This window comes from Gambusia affinis, linkage group LG03 (assembly GCF_019740435.1).
Source record: "Gambusia affinis linkage group LG03, SWU_Gaff_1.0, whole genome shotgun sequence".
Lineage (NCBI taxonomy): Eukaryota > Metazoa > Chordata > Actinopteri > Cyprinodontiformes > Poeciliidae > Gambusia > Gambusia affinis.
Genome location: NC_057870.1, coordinates 19564456 through 19584791, shown reverse-complemented (window position 1 = coordinate 19584791; position 20336 = coordinate 19564456). Strand labels below are relative to the sequence as shown.

At 36.0% G+C, this 20336-nt stretch overlaps 1 protein-coding gene across 2 annotated transcripts in view; it reads right to left on the bottom strand.

Moving 5' to 3' along the window:
* The window catches only part of fancc (FA complementation group C), a 32716-nt gene extending 15315 nt beyond the window's left edge, over positions 1 to 17401 (bottom strand). Inside the window, exons 1-8 of one of the 2 annotated variants that reach the window (XM_044111898.1) lie at positions 17243 to 17400; positions 12907 to 13137; positions 9847 to 9934; positions 9635 to 9729; positions 2449 to 2556; positions 2329 to 2381; positions 1594 to 1758; positions 821 to 974 (exon numbers count right to left, since the gene is read on the bottom strand). In XM_044111898.1, coding sequence (XP_043967833.1) covers positions 821 to 974; positions 1594 to 1758; positions 2329 to 2381; positions 2449 to 2556; positions 9635 to 9729; positions 9847 to 9934; positions 12907 to 13092 — 849 coding nt within the window. In that variant the 5' untranslated portion in view covers positions 13093 to 13137; positions 17243 to 17400. Of the gene's footprint in view, positions 1 to 820; positions 975 to 1593; positions 1759 to 2328; positions 2382 to 2448; positions 2557 to 9634; positions 9730 to 9846; positions 9935 to 12906; positions 13138 to 17242 lie in introns of both variants that reach the window. The other variant, XM_044111899.1, reaches the window with a different exon arrangement.
* Positions 17402 to 20336: the final 2935 nt, after the last annotated feature.

The following is a 20336-nucleotide window of genomic DNA, read 5'->3' as shown; positions in this document are numbered from 1 at the left end:
TTACATTATATTAAAATCATTTTTGTTAAAGACCCATCTGCCAGCTGGCAACCAGAACAGACATCCCATCTAATTTACCAGCGAACGTTGGCTCGCAACATCTGTGTTACTTTATAAGAAGAAGAAAGATTAAAAGTCATAATACTTGATAAAATAGCTTCTGAAAAACTACTCCTAAAATTGGGTGTTTTTTTTCTTTCTATGATACATGAACCAAAATCAAAATAACAATAAATAAATATATTACACTTAATCATCTGTATAAATTTGCTTTTTTATAAGGCTTTTTATGGCACTGGTGACCTTAATTCATTAATAGCTGGACAGAAGGAAAGGCAGAGAGAGGAAAAAAACACAGCTGGGGTCAGGAATCAAACCCAGGATCAACTGTGTGGACTATGCAGTCTCTGTACATGGTGCGCCTCCTTTACCACTGCACCATGTGACACCCTCTGTATATCATTTTTGCAGCAGTTGGAATAATAATTGCTTTTCTGTTCAAACCAGTAAAATAAAAAAATATATGTTTTATTCACTCGAGTGTGTCTAACATGGGTATATTCCTTTAAAAAATGTAAAATACAACAAGTGTCCATTTATACCATTTTGTTGACGCCCTAAAATGTAGGGACAAAATCTGTTTTTAAGCATTCATTTTGAATTCTGTCTCCTTAATATCCCACCACAGTAATGACTCAATCTGTTCTGCTTGGTCAAACACGGTAGCGTAGACAATAGTTCTTCGACAGTTGTTTGTCATGTCCCACTGTCAGATGTGGACAGTCAGACATGTTTCTATAATCATGAAAAGAGGACCCACCAGTAATGACTTCGACACTCGGTCCTCCACCTGGTTTGGTGTTGATCCTGCTGTAGTAGCAGATTCCAACAGATTGAGCACAGCTTCCTCCAGGCTGGGTAAGCTCTGATACCACAGAGAAACAACTGCCTGCTCGTCCAGTAGCAGGTCGCACCTGGAAATATTTGTAGGTTGTATTTTAAAATAAAATTTCATAATTTTGCACTATTTAGATATTAGCACATATGCTGACAGTAACTTGATCTTTTTTTGGAGGGGCGTGGGGGGCATTTTCAGGAGAATTGAAGCAAGCAGTACAAGAACCACTAAAATATCTTGCAGTTGAAAGTGAGGAGTAGGAAAAACCTCACTCAGACGTGACGTCAGCGACGGGTAGATGGCAACCAGAAGCGTTTATCTGGAGTTATTTCAGTCAAAGGGGGTAAAGCAACCTATCAGGTAGGAGGGTGTTCTAACTTTTTTCCTCATCAGCGGAGTTAACAGATATTGTTTTAAGTAAAATTAAATCCCTTTCATCTCCAAATTGGACATCAATATATTAAGATGTATTAATAAAGACTTGTATTCAATTGTATTCAGTATTCAGTTTTATTCCGCAACTGTAAGATTTTAGAGCATTTCTGAAAACCTCCCAACCTTTCTAGTAATCAAGACTTTACATCCTTTTTAGAACCGACATAAAATAATCCTTAATAAGTACGACATTGCACTTAGCATATTTTTCTCAAATATGGCAGCACAAGCTAAAAATCAAGTAGAAACATTCTCTGTACCTTGAGTAGGCAGAGTGTAGAGCATCAAGGAAGTTTTCACTCAGACCTTCTCTGATGCAACTCATCTGCTGTTGCAGCAAAGCATCAATAAGAGGAGACGCTTCAGGACATGTGATGAGAGGCACACAAGCCTCTGATGCAGCCCAAATACTGCCACATGAACACCTTTGTGGAGTTTGAGAAAGTTATATTACTGTGGAGACAGAACTATAGGAGGTGAAGATTAGATTTAATGTTTGCTGATCTTTCCTGCATAGCTTTGTTTTTCCATTTAAAGTCAACTCCTTCATAGATCCCCTAAAAAGCAGACACAGCTGTAATGTTCTTAACAGAACATTCTATTGCACATATTTATAGTGTTTATTTCTTTGTTTTTTGTAAATAAAGTACTGTACAATAATGAGGCACACATTAGATTCTAACCTTAAGATTCAGACAACAAGAACAGAACAAGCTAAAAATAAAAAAAGAATAATTGATAATTGTACCTTTTTGAACTCAAATGATGTCACATTAGTTCACTAACCGTTACAAAAATCACATAAATTTGGGAAACATTTTAATTGTGGGAATGTGATACACTACTGCAAGTATCCATCTGGTTAATAGATACTTGAACTTCTTTTTTATTTATGTAGTTTTTATTTTATTGATCAAATTTCTTGCAATCTCAGTCAACAGAACAGACACCAATCTACCAGGAGTACAGCTTGTTTGAATGTGAATTATATTTACCCTTTACTTGAACACCGACCATTCCCAATGCTTTCCTGTATTCTTGTCACCATCTGAAATGCAAGAAATCAAAATGAAGTGCAAGTATGCTTTTAAACAGAAGCTGTAAAAACAAAATACCTTCTTCAGCACTTTGAGATGGTATTCTTTGGTTGGCACTCCGAAATGCCTCATCAGTGCCACGGCTGCACCATCCTCCTCATCTGTAGCCAGATGACACAGGACTTTCTGTGGTGGAGCATAAGAAACAATATGCAGCAGAGGTTTGGCACTTCATGAATGCAACAAAACCAATTTATCAAAACCAAAAGTTTCAATACAGCAAATCTAATTAGTTACTGGAAACTCAAATGACTATGTCAGAATCACATCATTTGAAACGCATGAGTGGAGAAAAGGTATTACATTAATTGAGTATGAATGTATGGGCAGCATATGAGTAGAAGTAGAAACGAGCATTCTTTGTAACAGGCCCTTGGCGTTTTACGAAGGGGCCTCATGATAATTTGATACACAGGAATAATGAACCCAACCCATAATCAGCTGTGAACAATGTTGGTTGAAATGAAGCAAAGCAATCCACTCAAAGTACCGTATATGGTAAGAACATAAAGTGGACAATGTCAACTTTATTAATATAGGTTTTTTTTGGGGTTTTTTTTTTAAAGCTGCACAGCAACGACGTTGAAGCACATCTGTGGGAAATACAACAACTTCACAGAATTTAAAACAGAATAAAAGTAAAAGTTGTAACGTAGCAGAAGGAAATAATAAAAAAAATACAGGAAACAAATATAAAAATAAAATTATGTTCATCTTCAACCGAGTCACAGGACTCAGAGAGAACATAATTTTAAAAGTGTCTTAGACGTTTCTAAGGTCTTACAAGTTATTCTATTGGAAGGCAAGCTATTGGCCAAAATAGAAAAACCACCTGAAAAGCCACAATCTTGTAACATCTAAAAACACCTTAGAGTGGTTTCCAAAGATGAGGCCAAAAGTGAAGGGTCTTGAGATAATCTCAAGACATCACATTTAAATTAGGGATAATTGCTAATTGCGTGTGTTATTGCAAAATTAGAGAATCACAAAAGTCATTGAAGGATATTGGCAGTATAATTATTAAGGTCAGCTGTTTACTCATTATACCTCTCACTGGATTCAAAGCAGTGTTTGAATGCTTTATATATAACTTTGTGGTTGTGTTGTGCTTGTATGCATGTGTGTGTGTAACCCAAGAATACCAAATAAAAAGCTTGTTCAAGCCTTTGAAACCACCCTTTTAATTTACCCACAAGAAATCGACTTATTTTTTTAGACAAGCTGAATACCTAAAACCTGACATCTTGACTACACAGCAAAACCGAGGCATATGGCTCGCTAAGTAGTGAAAAAATGCAAACTGCTTTGAAACACCAGGATAAAAGACAAAAGGAAATAAGAAGTGAAAGACATTGTGAGATGTTGAATATGTATAAAAAGAAGAGAGCAGTGAAATTTAAATCTGAGGAAAAGTAGTACTGCAGAGCTGTTGGTGCAGTCTTGTGGTTTCTTTGGCCTGGCTGTGCAGCACGCTAGGATGCTTACCCTCCACATAGTCTCACAAAATCACCCCAATCACTACCATCTGAGAGCCCTCAAACCCAGCACATATAGTACATACAAAACTGAACCCACAGTTAGTAAGGAGACACAGTAGGGACGAGGAATGAGAAGTAAGGGTGGTTTGGTTAGAATAAGTATCAGAGACTGAAAGTCACTGTGATGTCTGTATTCTGAACAGGGGAAAAAGTGTGTGGTCACCAGAGGAATGGGATGAAGAACAGAAAGATAGATGGGTGGCAAATACTTTAGGTCAAAAGCCATCTTTCTCACACAGAAAAAAAGCAATTTGAATTGGCTTTGGGGACAAGTTACTGCCATGAAAATGATCCCCCATAAATCTAAAATTAAAACAGAGGATGTAACAAAAAAGGCATGAGGCAAAGACTCGGGTTGCTTTGGATGGGTGTCTGTTAACAATTATAACACCATGATTGAAAAACCAATGACAGACTTAAGTATAGCCTCAGTTGGTCAAAACAGCAGAGACAAAAAAGGGGAGATGAAATCTGCTGGAAGAGCACAAATAAAGAATTTGGATCTCTAAAAGCACTGATTTAGAACCAACCCAACCTCAAACTTGGTGTAATAAATCTGTATGCCCATCCAGTATTTGTACAAACCCACTAACAATCGAGGGACTATATAGAGTTAGCCCACATAGTTGATGGTATCCAAAAAAAATGTTAAGTGTTAGTTACTTTTATTTAAAAAAAATAAAAAATCCAGCCCTCTTGTATATTTCCAACACACTTTTCCTTTCAAAAGTGTTCATACCAAAGCAACATGTTAAGATTTTTACCAACACACCCACAAAATTCAATGAATTTTACGTGACGTACCAAAACAATATGAGTGTTTTTAAAGCTAATAGCAAAGACTTTATCTTTTTTTTAGACTTTTGATAACATTATAATTTAAATTTAGGAACCACTCAATTTAATGTGGAGTTTGGGTCGGAGTGTTAATGCTGTCCAGAAATGCTTAAAAGTGATGATTCAATACTTACATGAGTTATCTCAGTTTCCACAAGCCAAATTGTTTATGTTTACATATACTTTACTCCAATTATAATACTGTACTGTCATGTTTTGGCTTTTGTACTACATAATGAGCATAAGTGATATTGTGCTACTGTTTTCTTTTCAGATATTTTACTGGTCAAAAACTGCCTACCACCACAGTTAAAGTTATTAATTGGTAATCCAATTCCTACTGTATTTATTACTAAACCTAATTACAAAGTATTTTAAGCAACATTGAATTGAACTGATATTGATTTGAACCGAAAGAATAGAAAATTTAATGTGAGATTTCTAACAATCTCACATTAAACTTAGTCCTTACAGTTTATTATAAGCTCAGCAAAAAGTATTGAGGATGGTTTTTAGTTAACTATTACAAAATCTCTGTAAACATGCAGAACCTGTTTAAATGTGCATTACCAAGGAGCTGGAAGTGGATAACTTAGCAAAAATGTAATTATACCACTCAGCCACAAGTACAAATCAAAAAACAAAGTAATATAAAGCATATTTCCAAAAAAATGAATAAACTGCAAATATTTTACATTTAGAAACTCCAAAAAATTAAGACCTCGCAGAACTTTTGACAACCACAGAATCAAGAGGTTGCTTTTATTCTTTTTTTTTGTACATTCCTTTAACATTTTGAAAAGCTTTAGTTAGATAACTGTCCATTCATCAAAATCTCTAATTTAATGCAGGTGGGATTTTTTTTCTTACTTTTGTTGTTTACAAAGAAGAAGTGAAAGAAAACCACAAACCAAACAAAGAGTTAGAGAATAAATGAAGGCAATCATCCAGGTGCTTTGAACCGTAAAGTTAATTTTAATCATACAATGACAGTTGAAATTAACCTAATATGAAGAGGAAATGTTTTTATTTTTAACAATAAAATGAAAACTCAGTATGAGCAAACAGCTGCAAGTATATAAAGTGGCTACAGTTGCTGCAGGAAATATTTGTGGTTCCTTGCGTAGCTAAGAAGCAGATTAAGCTATCATTCAGCTGATTGTTTGGGTATCTAAAATTACACCCTCACTACTTACACTCTTACTTACCTTACTGTCCTCTTTTCAAAGATCATTTTACTGCAGCACTGTGAGGTCTTTTTACATGTGCAGGATGTTGAGAAACAGACTAACAGAGTTAATGACTATCAGCCTGGAGCTTTGTGGCTATACCCCAGAATTCATCAAACCCTATGTGACAGCTCAGATGTGGAGAAGAGAGACAGCCAAGAAGCTGCAGCAAAGGCAGAGAAATACTGCACACACTATATGCATCAACTGGGAGAAACATACCGCTGCAAACATACAACAGCAAAGAAACAAAACTATTTTATTAAATTCTCAAAATGGCCTTAATGCAAATGAACAAAGCGTTTGGATGCGACATAGCAGCTGACAATCAGTTTCTCAAAAAGGAAATAAGAAAACAATGTTGAGGAGCACGATCAGTCAAGGATAACAAAAAACAGGCTTTGCCTCACATTCCAAGACAGGCAGCGCTGTGCAGACACAGAGACAAAGAAGGAGCATCTCTGACCTAAAGCAGATTATCTGCTCTGCTCTCCCTGACTGACAAGCTAAGTTGTTGCGAAAGGATTTTGCTGTGCTTCTTGTCATTCGCATCACTGGTGGTAAATGGAAGATTCTTCAAAGAAATAGAAGGAGGGAATGTAGAAAAGTTGCAGAAATGACAATGACTGTTGTACAAGATGTTTTTCGATCCTTGAAAATCTTGCTCTATAACTATGAAGTAGAAAAAAAAAACTTTTCAAGATCACAGCAATATATCAAAATGTGGCATACATTCGTATTCAACCCCATTTACTCTAATACCCTTTTATAAAATTTGGTGCAACCAATTCCCTTCCCTACCACTACCAGTCAATGAAGAGCTTCTATTTTGATAATTTGAAAGTATTTTTGCTATAATATAGCTAGATTAACTTTCATAAAATAACCATAGAACACCAAATATATATCTATATTTCTAAATATAACTGAAACCAGAAGTTTAAATACCCCAGATAAGTTAAATCAAACCACACTTCTCTTGTTTTTGGACAGAAATACTAAAATTATTTCCATTTGCAGACCAATGACAGAAAGAATATGTCAAATTTATTTATTAATACCTTCAAAAAAATCTAGAGAATGAGTACCGTCTCTTTGAACTACCAAGGAAACCCAGATTATGGTGTCATGGTTTTGCAAACTTCTGTTAGGTTTACTAACACACTTGAGTTAATTGGAGGTAGATGGATGTATTTCAAGGTAACACCGAGAATAATGAAAGTATTTTTTATGGCCAGTATATCCTGCGCAAAACATAGAATATGACCACACATAGAAACACTTTGACACAGACGCAGACACCACTGTGCTCACTTGCACTCAGCTTCCCCTCCAACAGGTCAAAGAACATCTGGCAAAATTCAAGGTTTACTTTCTAGGCTCTGTTTTAATTAGCAAGATGTTTTATTAGATGAGAAATTAATCAAAAGAATACAAACACACAGTTAATCTGGCAGAAATGTGGAGGTTTCACATTGTTTATCATGAGCCATCTGGGTGAACCCTCTCAAAGTTGAAAATAGCAGAAGCTTTTCTTCCCTCTCTTCTCTTTCCCTCCTCTCTGCGCTCGCCTACAGAACACACAAGGCGCTTTGCTGGCTAGCCCTAATATAAAGGCGGATTCTTAAATGATGACAAGAGGCTGTGAAACAGTCACTTTTAATTTGACTTTAAAATGTGAAACATTGTTGGAGACTATGCAGACTAAGACCAATAGAGACACAATCTACTCAATTCATTATGTATATTCGATTGGAATAGAAAGACAGAGATGGAAAGCACATCCCTATTAAAATAAATGAAACAGAAAATCTCTTCAGCAGTCCAGAGACTGTCAAAGAAAAAATATTTAAAGAGCTATCTGTTTAAAAAAAATGTGTTTTATTGCCAAGTAATCTTTATGTCAAGTCATCCAGAACACAAACAATAAAATGACCAAGCCCAGTGTGATGAAAACTGGCATATGAAAAAGATCTGGAAGAGTACACTGTTACGCACAATTTACCACAAGTAATTCAATATCAATAAAGGCTGGAAACTCAGGAGATTTTGTCAGAATTTTTTCCAACTTTGCTGTGCAGTGGCCATCAGTTGTGCAATTCTGTTAAACCTTTGCTTGCATCATCTTTACACAAGATTAAAATTCTAGTGCAGTTTCCGGGACCTCTAGCAGTTCTTAACAACTGCTCTCTTGGACTTTGTTGTGTCCTCGCCATCGAGGCCCAGTGTGGACATCATTGGTTTTAAGCTTGGCACAAAAATAGTGTGGTCATTCCTCCTTCCAAATCTCCATTGACCAAGCCACACAGGTTTGTGTAAGGAACAACACCTGGATAACTTACTAACTGCTGCTTCCAGACTCCTCCACACTCCACACAGAACCCAAAGAAGATGCTACTATGGTAAATAGTAGCGAGTGCATTGCTAAAGCAGCTGTTAAAGAATGCAATTTTGGAATTTCAGTTTGGATGTATTGTTGCACAAACTAGGTAACTATAAATTAATACTACTTAAAGTATTACGCATGAGACCAACTTGCTGTGAATGTGGAAAACTGCCTGCTACTTTCCAACTTTATCTGCCTCAAGTTTGGACTTGTCATGGGTGAGGAGATCCAGAAGCAATCAGTAACTATTTTCCTGTGGTTTCTATAATAGCTCTGCTCATTGAGAGATAATTACAGATGCCTACTTTAAAAAAACACCCAGGCTAATAATATTAGTATTAACTTGGGTCTCAATGTCTCTTTCTTTGTTTTTTAATGATTCAATAATTTTTTGCTTTCCGTTGTCATGTTGAATCTAGCCAAAATGCATCAAATGTAACCGTTTTCCCTAAAATAATTAAGTCAAGCTACATTGTGATTGATGGATGAATCACTTCATGTCATGTCATATCATTTTGCTTTCTGTATTTCCATCCATCCATTTTCTGTACACCCTTGTCCACCCTAGTGGAGTCAGGAGGGTTGCTGGTGCATATCTCCAGCACACATTTCGGGCGAGAGGTGGGGCACACCCTGAACAGGTCGCCAGTCTGTCGCAGGCTATCTGTATTTATATAATGAATTTCAACACTGGCTATGTATCTTGACATGTGTCTAGATACATTTAGTTTTGCAAAGTAGAGCTGCAAAACTAATAAATAACCACAATCTTCTCACCATGTAAGCAGTAAGCATACAGTGGAAAAAACCTCACGCTTCAAAATATATACTTGAGATACAATTGTGTCTTTTTAGGCCCCAGAAAACTTCAGAAGATATGTTTTCTTATTAGCGTAGGTTGTAGTAGAGAAAAGATCTAATGGCATTTGGCGTATGTTTGTGAATTATTTTTCAGAAAACAAACTGTTTATTTAATATTCCAAACAAAGTGTATGAAATTCCAAAAGTTTTGGTACACTGGAATTATTTTTTGGTGTTATTAAACAATAGCCTGACTGTACCTTCTCTCATTTTAGTAGCCTTTATGCAACTTTTAAGTGGAACAACTATTTACTTGCATATTTGAAAAATTAGCTAAATAAATATTGGTCAAAAAAACACATTAAATAATGGCTAATTTGTTAAGCAGTTTATTTTAACAGATCAGTTTCTACCTGTATCCACTGGTTGGCTTTTCTTTCCACTGCATTGCTTGGATGCTCAGAATACAGAGCCAACAAACACTGGAGGAGAAGTCCTCTACTTGCACCTGCAAGACACACACAACATTTACCAATTTTCTCTGGGTAATTTTCATGTTTATTGTTCCTGTTTGTCAGTAGGTTTCAAAAAGACAGATAAAGTAATGCCCAAAGCATAGATTCACCTTCTGCAGTGACATGAGGGTTCCAGCACAGCCGCCCTAAAAGCTGACCTAATAAGGGAAGCCTATTCAAGGTTTCTGTTGTGGAGCTCTAAGAAAAACAGAATGAAAAGGAAAGAAAAAAAGACACTAAATTAACATTTAAGCAATTTAAAAAAAAAACAATATCAACGTAAAAAAAAATAAAAAAATCAGGCCTTTATTTTTAAATAGCAGTGTGTCATGGAAGAAGACTAACGACTAATTTGAGAGGATGAGATCACTACTAATGGGAATCATAATGGTAGGTCAAGCAGAGTTTAAATAGAACCTAAATACCCCAGCTATTGTCTGCAACAACACAGTTTCTGTTGCTCAGCCCTCACATTTGGCCTCCCGACTGCTGAATAGTCTGTGGTAAATGCTGTACGGTAAACGTCTGTGTTGGTGTGTGTGTGCATGTGTGTTGCTGATGCAACAGAGAAGGAATGCTCATTTACAATACAAACTGTTGACTGAAGGAATGCCCATAAGAATAAGCCATCACAAAAGAAAGCAATTACAACCGACTACCAGGGCACAATTGGCATCAAAGCCTCACCAGCACTGTCTCTAATTATGACCATGTATCTTGCTGTAATTACAACCAGACATTCTTTGACAGAAGTGACTGATTACATACTGGCCAAGGAGCCTAAGGAGACATGTTTATAGATGAGAATGAAATAGATGTTGATGAAGGCCACCAAAATGCAAAATACATATAAATCCTGCATATGTAAATTAGGGTTTATCTAATATGTGAAGCTCTAAACTGAGACAAGTTTGACAAGAAAAACAATAAAAATGTAAACTTTTGTCATTTTAAGGTACAGATGGAAGTTAATGGTTCTAATGCATGCACAAATTACATCCATGTTTGTTTCTACTAAAAGAGCAAAGAAAAGCAATCCAATGACAAGTTGGTTAAGTTTCAGAATTTGCAGAAGGATGCATCTGATAAGCAGCTGGAGAAAAGCCCTGGATTTACCTTGAGGCTCCTCTGAGAGCTGCACCTACACAATAACTGTGTTCAAGTTTAATTGACGGAAAGAGAGCTTCTTCCCAGCATGCGGGGGAGGGTAGTACACAGACTAAAAGAATGAGAACCAGCCAATCACTCCAATAAAACTTCAGAGACATTACCCCCACAGCAATGGACCCAAACAAATCAAGCATTAGCATGTTTGTGTGGGTTATTTATAGTAATTAGACATGCTAATCCTGTTCTACACACTAACTGCTCCATGTTTTTTAATACATAAAAAGATTAACTGTTCTTTAAAAAGGATCAAGGAAATATTAAATTAAGTACAAATTGTTTATTTGAATATACCACATAGATGTACATTTACTTAAATTAGGATCAATATGTGCAATTGCAACAGTGATTAACCCCTTAACTGTCACCCTCAAAACACAATGGGTATCCTCATGAGAGTTAAGGGGTTTTACACAACTATGTGTGTCTCTGGTAAGTAGATTATTTTATTGGTGCTGCTACTGCCAAAGAGGGTTTTGAAACAGAATCAATTTCAAAATGTATTTCGGTATTTCGGGGCAATCGTCATCACAGTACTTCAAATACTGTTGTAAAGCGAAATGGACCACAAACTAGACCTGTCACGATAACAAATTTTTCTGGACGATACATTTTCCCATGATAATATTGTTGAGACCATCACTGTTAAAATGGAAACCACTGCATCTAACAAAGAAATGGCTAAAAAAAGAGAAACTCTGAGAAGTTAATTTTAAGCATTGGCTTTTGCAAGTGTTGGTGTCTGACAATCATCCTCACCTGTTCTAAACATGTATAGAACCTGGAAATGAACAATAGGATTATTTCACATATTGGGTCATAAGCCACAGGAAAGCTGTAAAGATATCAAAGGATTCATATTGTTGCCAAAAAGTGGGCTATCCTCAGCTGGTCTTTTATGAGCCCATTGCGAAGAAAAAAAGATTTCAATGCAATTAAGCTTTACCATACTGTTTCTTTGCATGTGCTCCATAACTTTGCTCACTCTGACTCATCTGCATTACGCAGAGCCAGAATTATGCTAACAGAAAGAGACCTGCAGAAAAAAAAAAGTGAGGCTTGATCTATAAAAATATACTGGTAGATTCAAAAGTCAAAGTTGAAGTAATAAGTCAAATATAAACAGAAAACTGATTTTTAACAACTCACTAAATGTTTCAGGAAAACATTAGAAAATTCAAAACATAATTTCTAAGGGCAATTTAACAAGGATAAATTCTGCTAAATCTGGAAAGTCAGTCTAAAATATGAAGGAATAATCTTAAATGCTGTGAACTGGCGAGTTGTAGAAAAAAAAAAGAAGGAAGATTTGATCAGAAAAGTTCAGGAATCTCAAAGAACAGCAGACCTGCTTGTCCTCGGCCCTCTTCCCAGATTTGCTGGATCTGATATGGGGATACATCAGGTTAGCACTCAAGGTCCCTCTGCGGCTATTACCTGACTAACTCAACACTGCAGTGCTGCCAGCCAGGCATACACTGCCTCAGCAACACACAGAACAGCGTCTGTTAGCAGGACCCTTCCATTGAATGAAGTATCGTTCAAGCCTTGGCTAAAACTCAGAAGGTGTGGGCACATGTTTGAGCAGACTTGATAGTCTTATTTCTGTATTAATTTACTCAAAGTTTCATTAATCAAATGGCTGTGTTCTGCCTAACAGGTGAAGACTTTAAAATCAATATAGTGCAATGTTAACCTACAGAGACAGAAAAATAGCCTGTTGCACTCCTGTCACCGTATTATTGTGCATTCGTTTTAAGTTTCAATGGCAGACAAAAGTACACATAAATAATGGTAAAATATGCAATTACAATACATCCTATGCTACAAGGATCTACCGCCAACACAATGGTGGCCAATATGGTAAGTGGCAGTATAAGGAGGACCACAACACAATTAGGTAGGTAGAAATGATGTTATGCCTGACAGCAATATTTCTGAAAGCCAACTTATCTACATTATTCCTGTAGCACTATAATCTATCAATAAATACTTTTACTCACCACACTGCTGATTTCTGAGAGAAGCTGCTGGAGGAAATTCCTCAGTCTCTTCAAGTGTAGGGAGATGTCGTTCCGTGTGTGTGGAGTGTCAGCTTGGCCCCAAGCAATGGCTTTTTCATGCCAGAAGGGCATCTCCTGAACATTTAGGCAGTGTGCTGTTGTTTGCTGAACCTGCAGCTCAGTCATTTGACGTTTTCCACAGGCAAATTTACTTTTCAGTTTAAAGAAATCCTGGGAAACAGCAATAAATGTAACATTAAAGTCAAAAATTACACAGAAACTGTCATGAAACTTGAACTTTACTATCATATTCTGTAAGTATCAAGACAGAATAATGGCAAATGGGATCTTGTCGGTATACCATTTTTCTGTTAGCATATTTGTGGACATAGATGCTTGATTTATTTTGACATTTCTTCGTTTCCCCCTATCCAGTTTCATTGGCTTCAGATGTTATGCAGCATTAAGCATTTAGAAATAAACGAGAAAAGACAATAAACCACTTTGTTTAACCTGAGGAAAACACAAATTGTGTTTGGTGAGAATGAGATTGAAAGATAAGAAAAACTTTGTTTACAAGAAAACTTCACAGATGGAGATTTATTGTTACAATGACAAATAAAAAAACTCAGGTTCACTTCTTTAAACAGTAAAAAACATTTATACGGAAACTGTTTCTAGGAATGAGTTTCAAAAATGTAATTATTAACAAATAAAATCATGATTTGTCTACGCCCAGTACAAAGTAGGAAAATAATAAAAACATAAACCAAGAGTCTTTAGTAGACTGCTCAATGACGTAAAGAACAGCATAAGATCCAAACTTGAAAATGATAGCGCTGTCATAACATTTATTAAATAGAGAGAATATTGCTGATAATGTTTATTAGTAGAAATTAGACAACCATCAACAAATACATTATAACTATTAGATATACAGAGAGAAAGTGGTGCCCAGAAAGTCAGAAATTAAAGAACAAAGTTCCATCAATGAACACTAAAAAGGTAACCCTGGCAACCTTTTAGTGTTGCTCTGGCAACATGACATTACTTCATGTGTGAAAGTCAGTCATTGCTGCATTCACAAGCATGTACACAGAAACCACTGCTTGAATAATGCTAGCTACACTAACCATAACATCAAACATGTTCATTAGTGATGCTAAAGATAATTAAAATGTAAACTAAAAAAATCACTTTTGTCTTTGATTTAAAATAATAAAATACATATCACAATGGCTGCGCTCTCTCACACAGTGTGACATCACCTCCATTTCAAATGATTAACTACCACTCCTGGCAGGAAGGATAGGGAAAAAATCATATGATTCTTATGAGAAAGTGAAAATTAACAAAAATATCTTGTACTTGGTGTAAAAACATAAACAGTGAGAACTGAGCAGGTCAAAGCTTTACAAAATATCCAAATCAAAAACTGGCCACAAAATCCTAATAGCTACATCTCAAATTCCAATTAGACTAACTGGAAAAGTTACATTTTGATCATGAAAATGAAACCTAAATGAACCAACTGGTTATTAGATAGGGCTATATGATATTAGAAAATCATTGGTAAATATTGCTTTGATGATATTAGTTGCAATATATGCTAAATTTATTATTCAACTCTCATATGTGTTTCCTTCTGTCTGTGATCTTAAACATTTTGTCCAGTCATTTGTGCCCAGTGTGAATATCTGATGTCATCAGATTCTGTGCAACTGGCTAAATATTACGTTAGGATGTAAAATCCAAGTTGATAACACTTGAAATATATTACCCAACAATTATTGCACTCCAAACAGTTCTTTCCAATTTGAATATTGTGATGATAATGGATTTTTGCAGACTTAGCATTAATCTCCCCTCAGTGCTCTATCTGGTTTATTCTCATTGAGTTTGATTTCTCTAGATGAATTTCAACCTGACCAATCAGCAAACAGAAAGAAGAGTTATGAATGATCTGACATTGATTTTCTGCAACATTTCAGAATTGAAGTATGCCTTTGCAGTTTGGCAGTGGCAGCAGAGGAAGTGAAAGAAGCTATTCAGTCCGTGTTGGACACACTTCCAAATCCTGAGCAATTAAAGTTGGAGGAATATTTAAGACATTTTATTGCTGGCAAAGATGATCCTACTCCCCACTGGAATGTTTACAGCTCACGCAATTTCCGGTAAGCTTTATTGAGCGGGCGTTTTACACGTCCCAGCCAAATGTTAAAAAATTCAGCAGAGTCCATGCCTCCAGCAAGCAATCATTTCTCAATAGCCAAGTGTCCCAATCGTCTGTATATAGAAAGCGTAAAACAAGCGGCTGGTTTTAACCAGGCTGGTATTAAATAAACAATAACTAAAAACAGATGCTTTTGACAATTACGTCAATATCTCCATATGTGGCCTACATCCTCCATAGCCACCCTTGCTCTCAAAGGAGGTTAATAGAATAAGTGGAATTAATAAAAAAGAGGAAATAAATTGTTTTAATCTAATTATTCTACCCTCTTATTAGCACAATTTAATGATCACATTCTTGTGATCCAAGCAATATCTTCTACACATCCAAGACTGCCTCCTGAGAAATAAACAGTACATTCTTCACCTTTTATGAAGATGGAAAAAAGCATAGGAGGGCAGGCCGCAAGGGTGTGTATGAGGATGTGTTTCATGTCTGCATATAGCTCGAGAATCGTGTGTGTGTGTGTGTGTTTGTTGTGTTTTGCCATAATGACAGGTCTTTGTGGGACACCACAGGCTTGTATTTTATGATCAACTCGTAACACATGATTTCTTTAATGTCTTGCCATCAGCTCAGCTGGAAAGTCCCTATGGCACGCTGAAATGAATATATAAATACTCATTTCAGGGAGGAAAAATGCCAAACCAAATTAGGAACAAATGACTCTTGTTGACTCGTCTCTTAGGGTCTCCATTTTCAGAAAAACTGAGGGTGAAGCTATAAGAAAAACAACCTCAGCAGAGTTTTATCAAAATCGCTATCCTGTCAATAGTTACAAGTACATATAGGCACAGACAGAATAAAATACAGTTACAAAAAATCTTCTAAAACTCAGGTTACAAAAAAAATTCATGTACATGTACAAACAGACTCAGCAGCAGCTCTGGAATCAGTTCTGCACATTTTGGAGGAGGAACGAGATGTGACTGGTCAAATATTATCTTTGAGGATGTGTTAAACTAAGTTTGTGGACTTTGGGTCTTGCTGAGTTTGCTGATGTAATTATGAGATTGTTGACATTATTTCAGTACAACCAAAATCAGTTGAGCATCACTTTCTGCAAATTTACCTGCATATGATTTCCTTATGTTCAACAAGGTTTAATAAGATGAGAAATGTATGCAGTTTGATTCTGCCCATGTCCCACTGCAGAGGTTCAGTAACATGCAAGACTGGTGCATTGGTTTCAGCTAGCCCTTGTTTTTGAAGTACAATTTTGCTTACAGAGACTTCTAATTTTATTTATTTATTCTGTTTTGTTTATTTTGAATATTTAAAATGTATTCCGGTAAAAGTGTTAAATGTCCATCAGAATTTAATGTTTATCAACCTCTGAGAATGAGTTCTTGCATTGGAATGCCAATAGCATAATATTACTTGAATATGGTTCCAAAACAACAACGTTATCATTTATCGTAATAACTTGTAGGACAATTTATCATCCAGCAAAATATTTACTGCGACAAGTCTAGTTACATGCTCTATAACAATAAATGTCACCGCTTCCTACAAAAATGTAGCCATTAATTCCATCTAGTCCTTTTTGGAAATATAAAAAATAAAACAGAAGATTTCTCAGCCAATCAATTTCTCAGTTTATAGTTTAGTTTCTCACCGCAACGTCTAAGCCAACCACAGGATTCACGGAACACCTAAATGTTATATTTTGCCTAATAATAGAGCCTAATCTATTTTATTTCCATTTAATTTTCTACAGTGGCTGTAGATATAGAACCGGAAAAGATCAAAGACTGGACAGATAGCTAGATAGATGGATGTACGGATGGATGGAGGGATGGACAAATAGAAAGATGGAGGCATAGAGCGTATATGTGCAGTATCAACAACAAACCACAGGATGTCAGTATTTCCTCCTCTACAGAAGACCGTTTTATAAAAGAAAACTATCAATAAAACCCCAACTCAGCCTCAAACCACTGCTGTTGTATGTTAGTCGGTTTCAAAGTTAAGTTAAAGGAATACAGTTAATCTTTTTAAAACTCTCTTTCGTGGATTGTTTTTAATCTAGAATGTTATCAGCAAGATACATACTTGACAGTAATTACCCGTCGACTGGAGATTATTAAAATGTGAACTTACTTTCAAATAATATGCGAAGCACTAAAACTGATGTATTTCCAAACAGAAGCTGGTCCTACGAAAATATTCTTTACAGCCTCAAACGACAAAAGCCTCTTTCTTTCCGCGAAAACAAGAAACTGAACTTCCCTCTTCTCTAGTGAGTTCCGGGTAGGGAAGGTTCCTATTTGCTGAGAGCTTTGACGTACGCGGACAGCCCCGTGGAAAGACTCCTGGGAAATGAAGTCCTAAAACTCAATTTATCATAATTTTTTTAGTTGTATTGATTAGAAAGTGAAGCACATTTTATTAGTTTCTAATTGATGAAACAACTAAATAAAAACAGTAAGAATCAGGATTTTAGTAATTTGGAGTAAGTATAAATATGATACTCTTAAAGCAGATGAATTAGATTTGGCATTATTGCTTTTTTTAATTTACTTCACAGCCCTGCATTTTGTTGTTGTTGCTGCTGCTGTTGCTGTTGTTGTTGTTGTTGTTGTTGTTGTTGTTGTTGTTGTTGTTGTTGTTGTTGTTGTTGTTGTTGTTGTTGTTGTTGTTGTTGTTGATGATGATGATGTTTGCATGCCAGTAACAGATATGCATGGGTTTAAGGAATACATCAATCAATAACTTTGGTGTGTCACTGGAATGTGCACAACCAACTCTGAAACTGTACCTATTCTTGGTATCTGTGTGCGAATGTAAGTGGGTGAGTGAGTTCATTCACTCCTTTCTGTGTCAAACATTTTAGGTTTAAACATCAAAAGGGTAAAGCAGAGTGCATTCCAGGGACAGGAACTTAAAGGTTCTAGAGTGTGTTCCACAGGGACTTCTGAGGGGTTCCCAGCAAGCATGGCTCAAAATGACAAATCATCTAAGCTTTTGCCAGACCCCAAGAAACTTCCAGCAGCAGGAAACAAATTGTTTAAAATACGTAATGCCCCATGTGTTGGTTTGTGCATGCAAATGTGTGTGCACAAGTGCACAGCAGGCCTGTATGAGAAAGAGATGTAGCTGTACAAGTGCCTTTACTCAATTTTTGTTCTGGTGAATGCAGTCCTTGTGCCTGTCTATGTGTGGTCAAATATTTTTAAATCATGCATTTGCTACTTGAATTCTTTAGAGTGTTTCAAAAAAGCATTTTTCTTGGATCTCCATTAAAACTTCTTCAGACACATAGTCTTTTTAGTATGCCATCGAGGCCTTATAGACAGGTAGAACCGTCCTAATGTGTAAATGATAATCTGTGCAGTGTAACCAGTTACTTAGTAATTTTTTTTAGTTTTTTTAAAGTAGTTGCTTGCTTTTGTTTTCTTGTTTTCATTTTGTGTTCTTAGTACCAGTATATTTTTCCTTATACAGTAATCTATATTACTGTATAATACAGATTATATATATATATATACACACACCCCCACACATCCACACGCCCGCACACACAAATATATATACACACACACAAGATTAATTTCAGTGGGTTGCACCATTTATTTATTTATCTCTGTGTTATGTTGTTATCCTCTATAGCAACCCATGTACCACACCCCTCATACATGACAAAACTTCAATAAAAGTACTATAATTGTATTACAGGTTTAGATGGAATAAAGATATAAGACATCTGGAATAAAGATGGTTTAAAATAGTGGTAACAGACATCAATCCCTGACTTTGTGTTTCACTCCACAAAAATGCAGAAGATGAAAAGAAATTCCCCGCACAAAGCACTTCAAAAAGGACAAACAAATCTGGGGAGCCTCCTCTGCTGGTGTGGGCAAGATACAAAACGTGTGTAATATTCTGCCTTGAGGAAAACAATCATCTCTTCTCTTACACAACACTTATGATATTGCATCTTACGCTGTCTTCTGTTTCTGAGAACAAAATTCACATGGACACATAATGAAAACACAAATATGTACCTACTGTATTCCATCTAATATGTTAAGAACAAACAAATGTAGTCACATGGGTTCAGTGTTTATGTTTCCAGGCATCCTTCTTTATTGCTAAGAGAGGAAGCTGACGATTGGTGGAAAAAAAGGCGAGTGATGGTGTGACCAATGTGAAACAGCATTGTGTGCACAAGATACAAGTACAGTGTGCACCAATCCTGCACTGCTACATTCTCTGGATAGTGAGAGCTGCACTTTGACATTTACAATTGATTTACCAAATGATCAATAATCTCACAATGGTCGGCATCTTATTTAATTAGAGTTAATTTTTACTGAATTTTCAACCACCTTAGCTATTTTTGTGTGTCCTGCATAGTAATCAGAGCTCTCGCTACTCTGTTTGGCAATCAACAAGCTGCTGAGAGTTCACATTTGCAACTACCACTGTGGATGTCCAAAAGTGACAAGATTCAGCAAATTAATGAATGTTAAATGATTATCAATGGAATCTGAAATAGAAAACAAAGGACAAAATACATTTTTCACTGATTAAATATTTCAATTATTTAAAAAAGCATACCTAGCCCATCTAATGTCTATGCTTGCTAATCTTTGCAGAATTAGGTGCCTATTTCCAGCAGTCATTGGACAAGAGGCAGAGCGCACACCAGACAGATTACCAGTCCATTACAGATAAACACAGAGACATAGAGGATCATGGGAAAACGTCACATGTGACAGTCACGTTTTTGGACCATGAGGAAGTTGGAGTACCAGAAAACAGCCTATACATACAGGAAGAGAATGTCCAAAACGTCAGGTCAGCATTTGAACCCAGTACCCTCTGGCTGCAAGGCAACAGTGCTACCAAAAACCACAGCTGCATACATATTCATTTAACCCTTTAATTTTTACATACAAGTGTTTTGCATCAAAGGTCTACCCATTGGTGCATCAGTAGGTGGTGAAAACATTAATAATGCACAGACAGTGGAGAGTTTAAGTGTTTCATCATGCACTGAAACATAGACGACATACATACAGTCAATAAATTACATTAAATTAGAATATTAATGACAAGTTTTTATATTTCAGTAAGCACATTTAATAAATTACAGAGACTGATGTCTTCAAGTTTATTTTTCTGTTAAATTTGATAATTTCCCATTTTGAATTAGACCACTAAAACAGTTTTAGTACAAATATACGGGGTT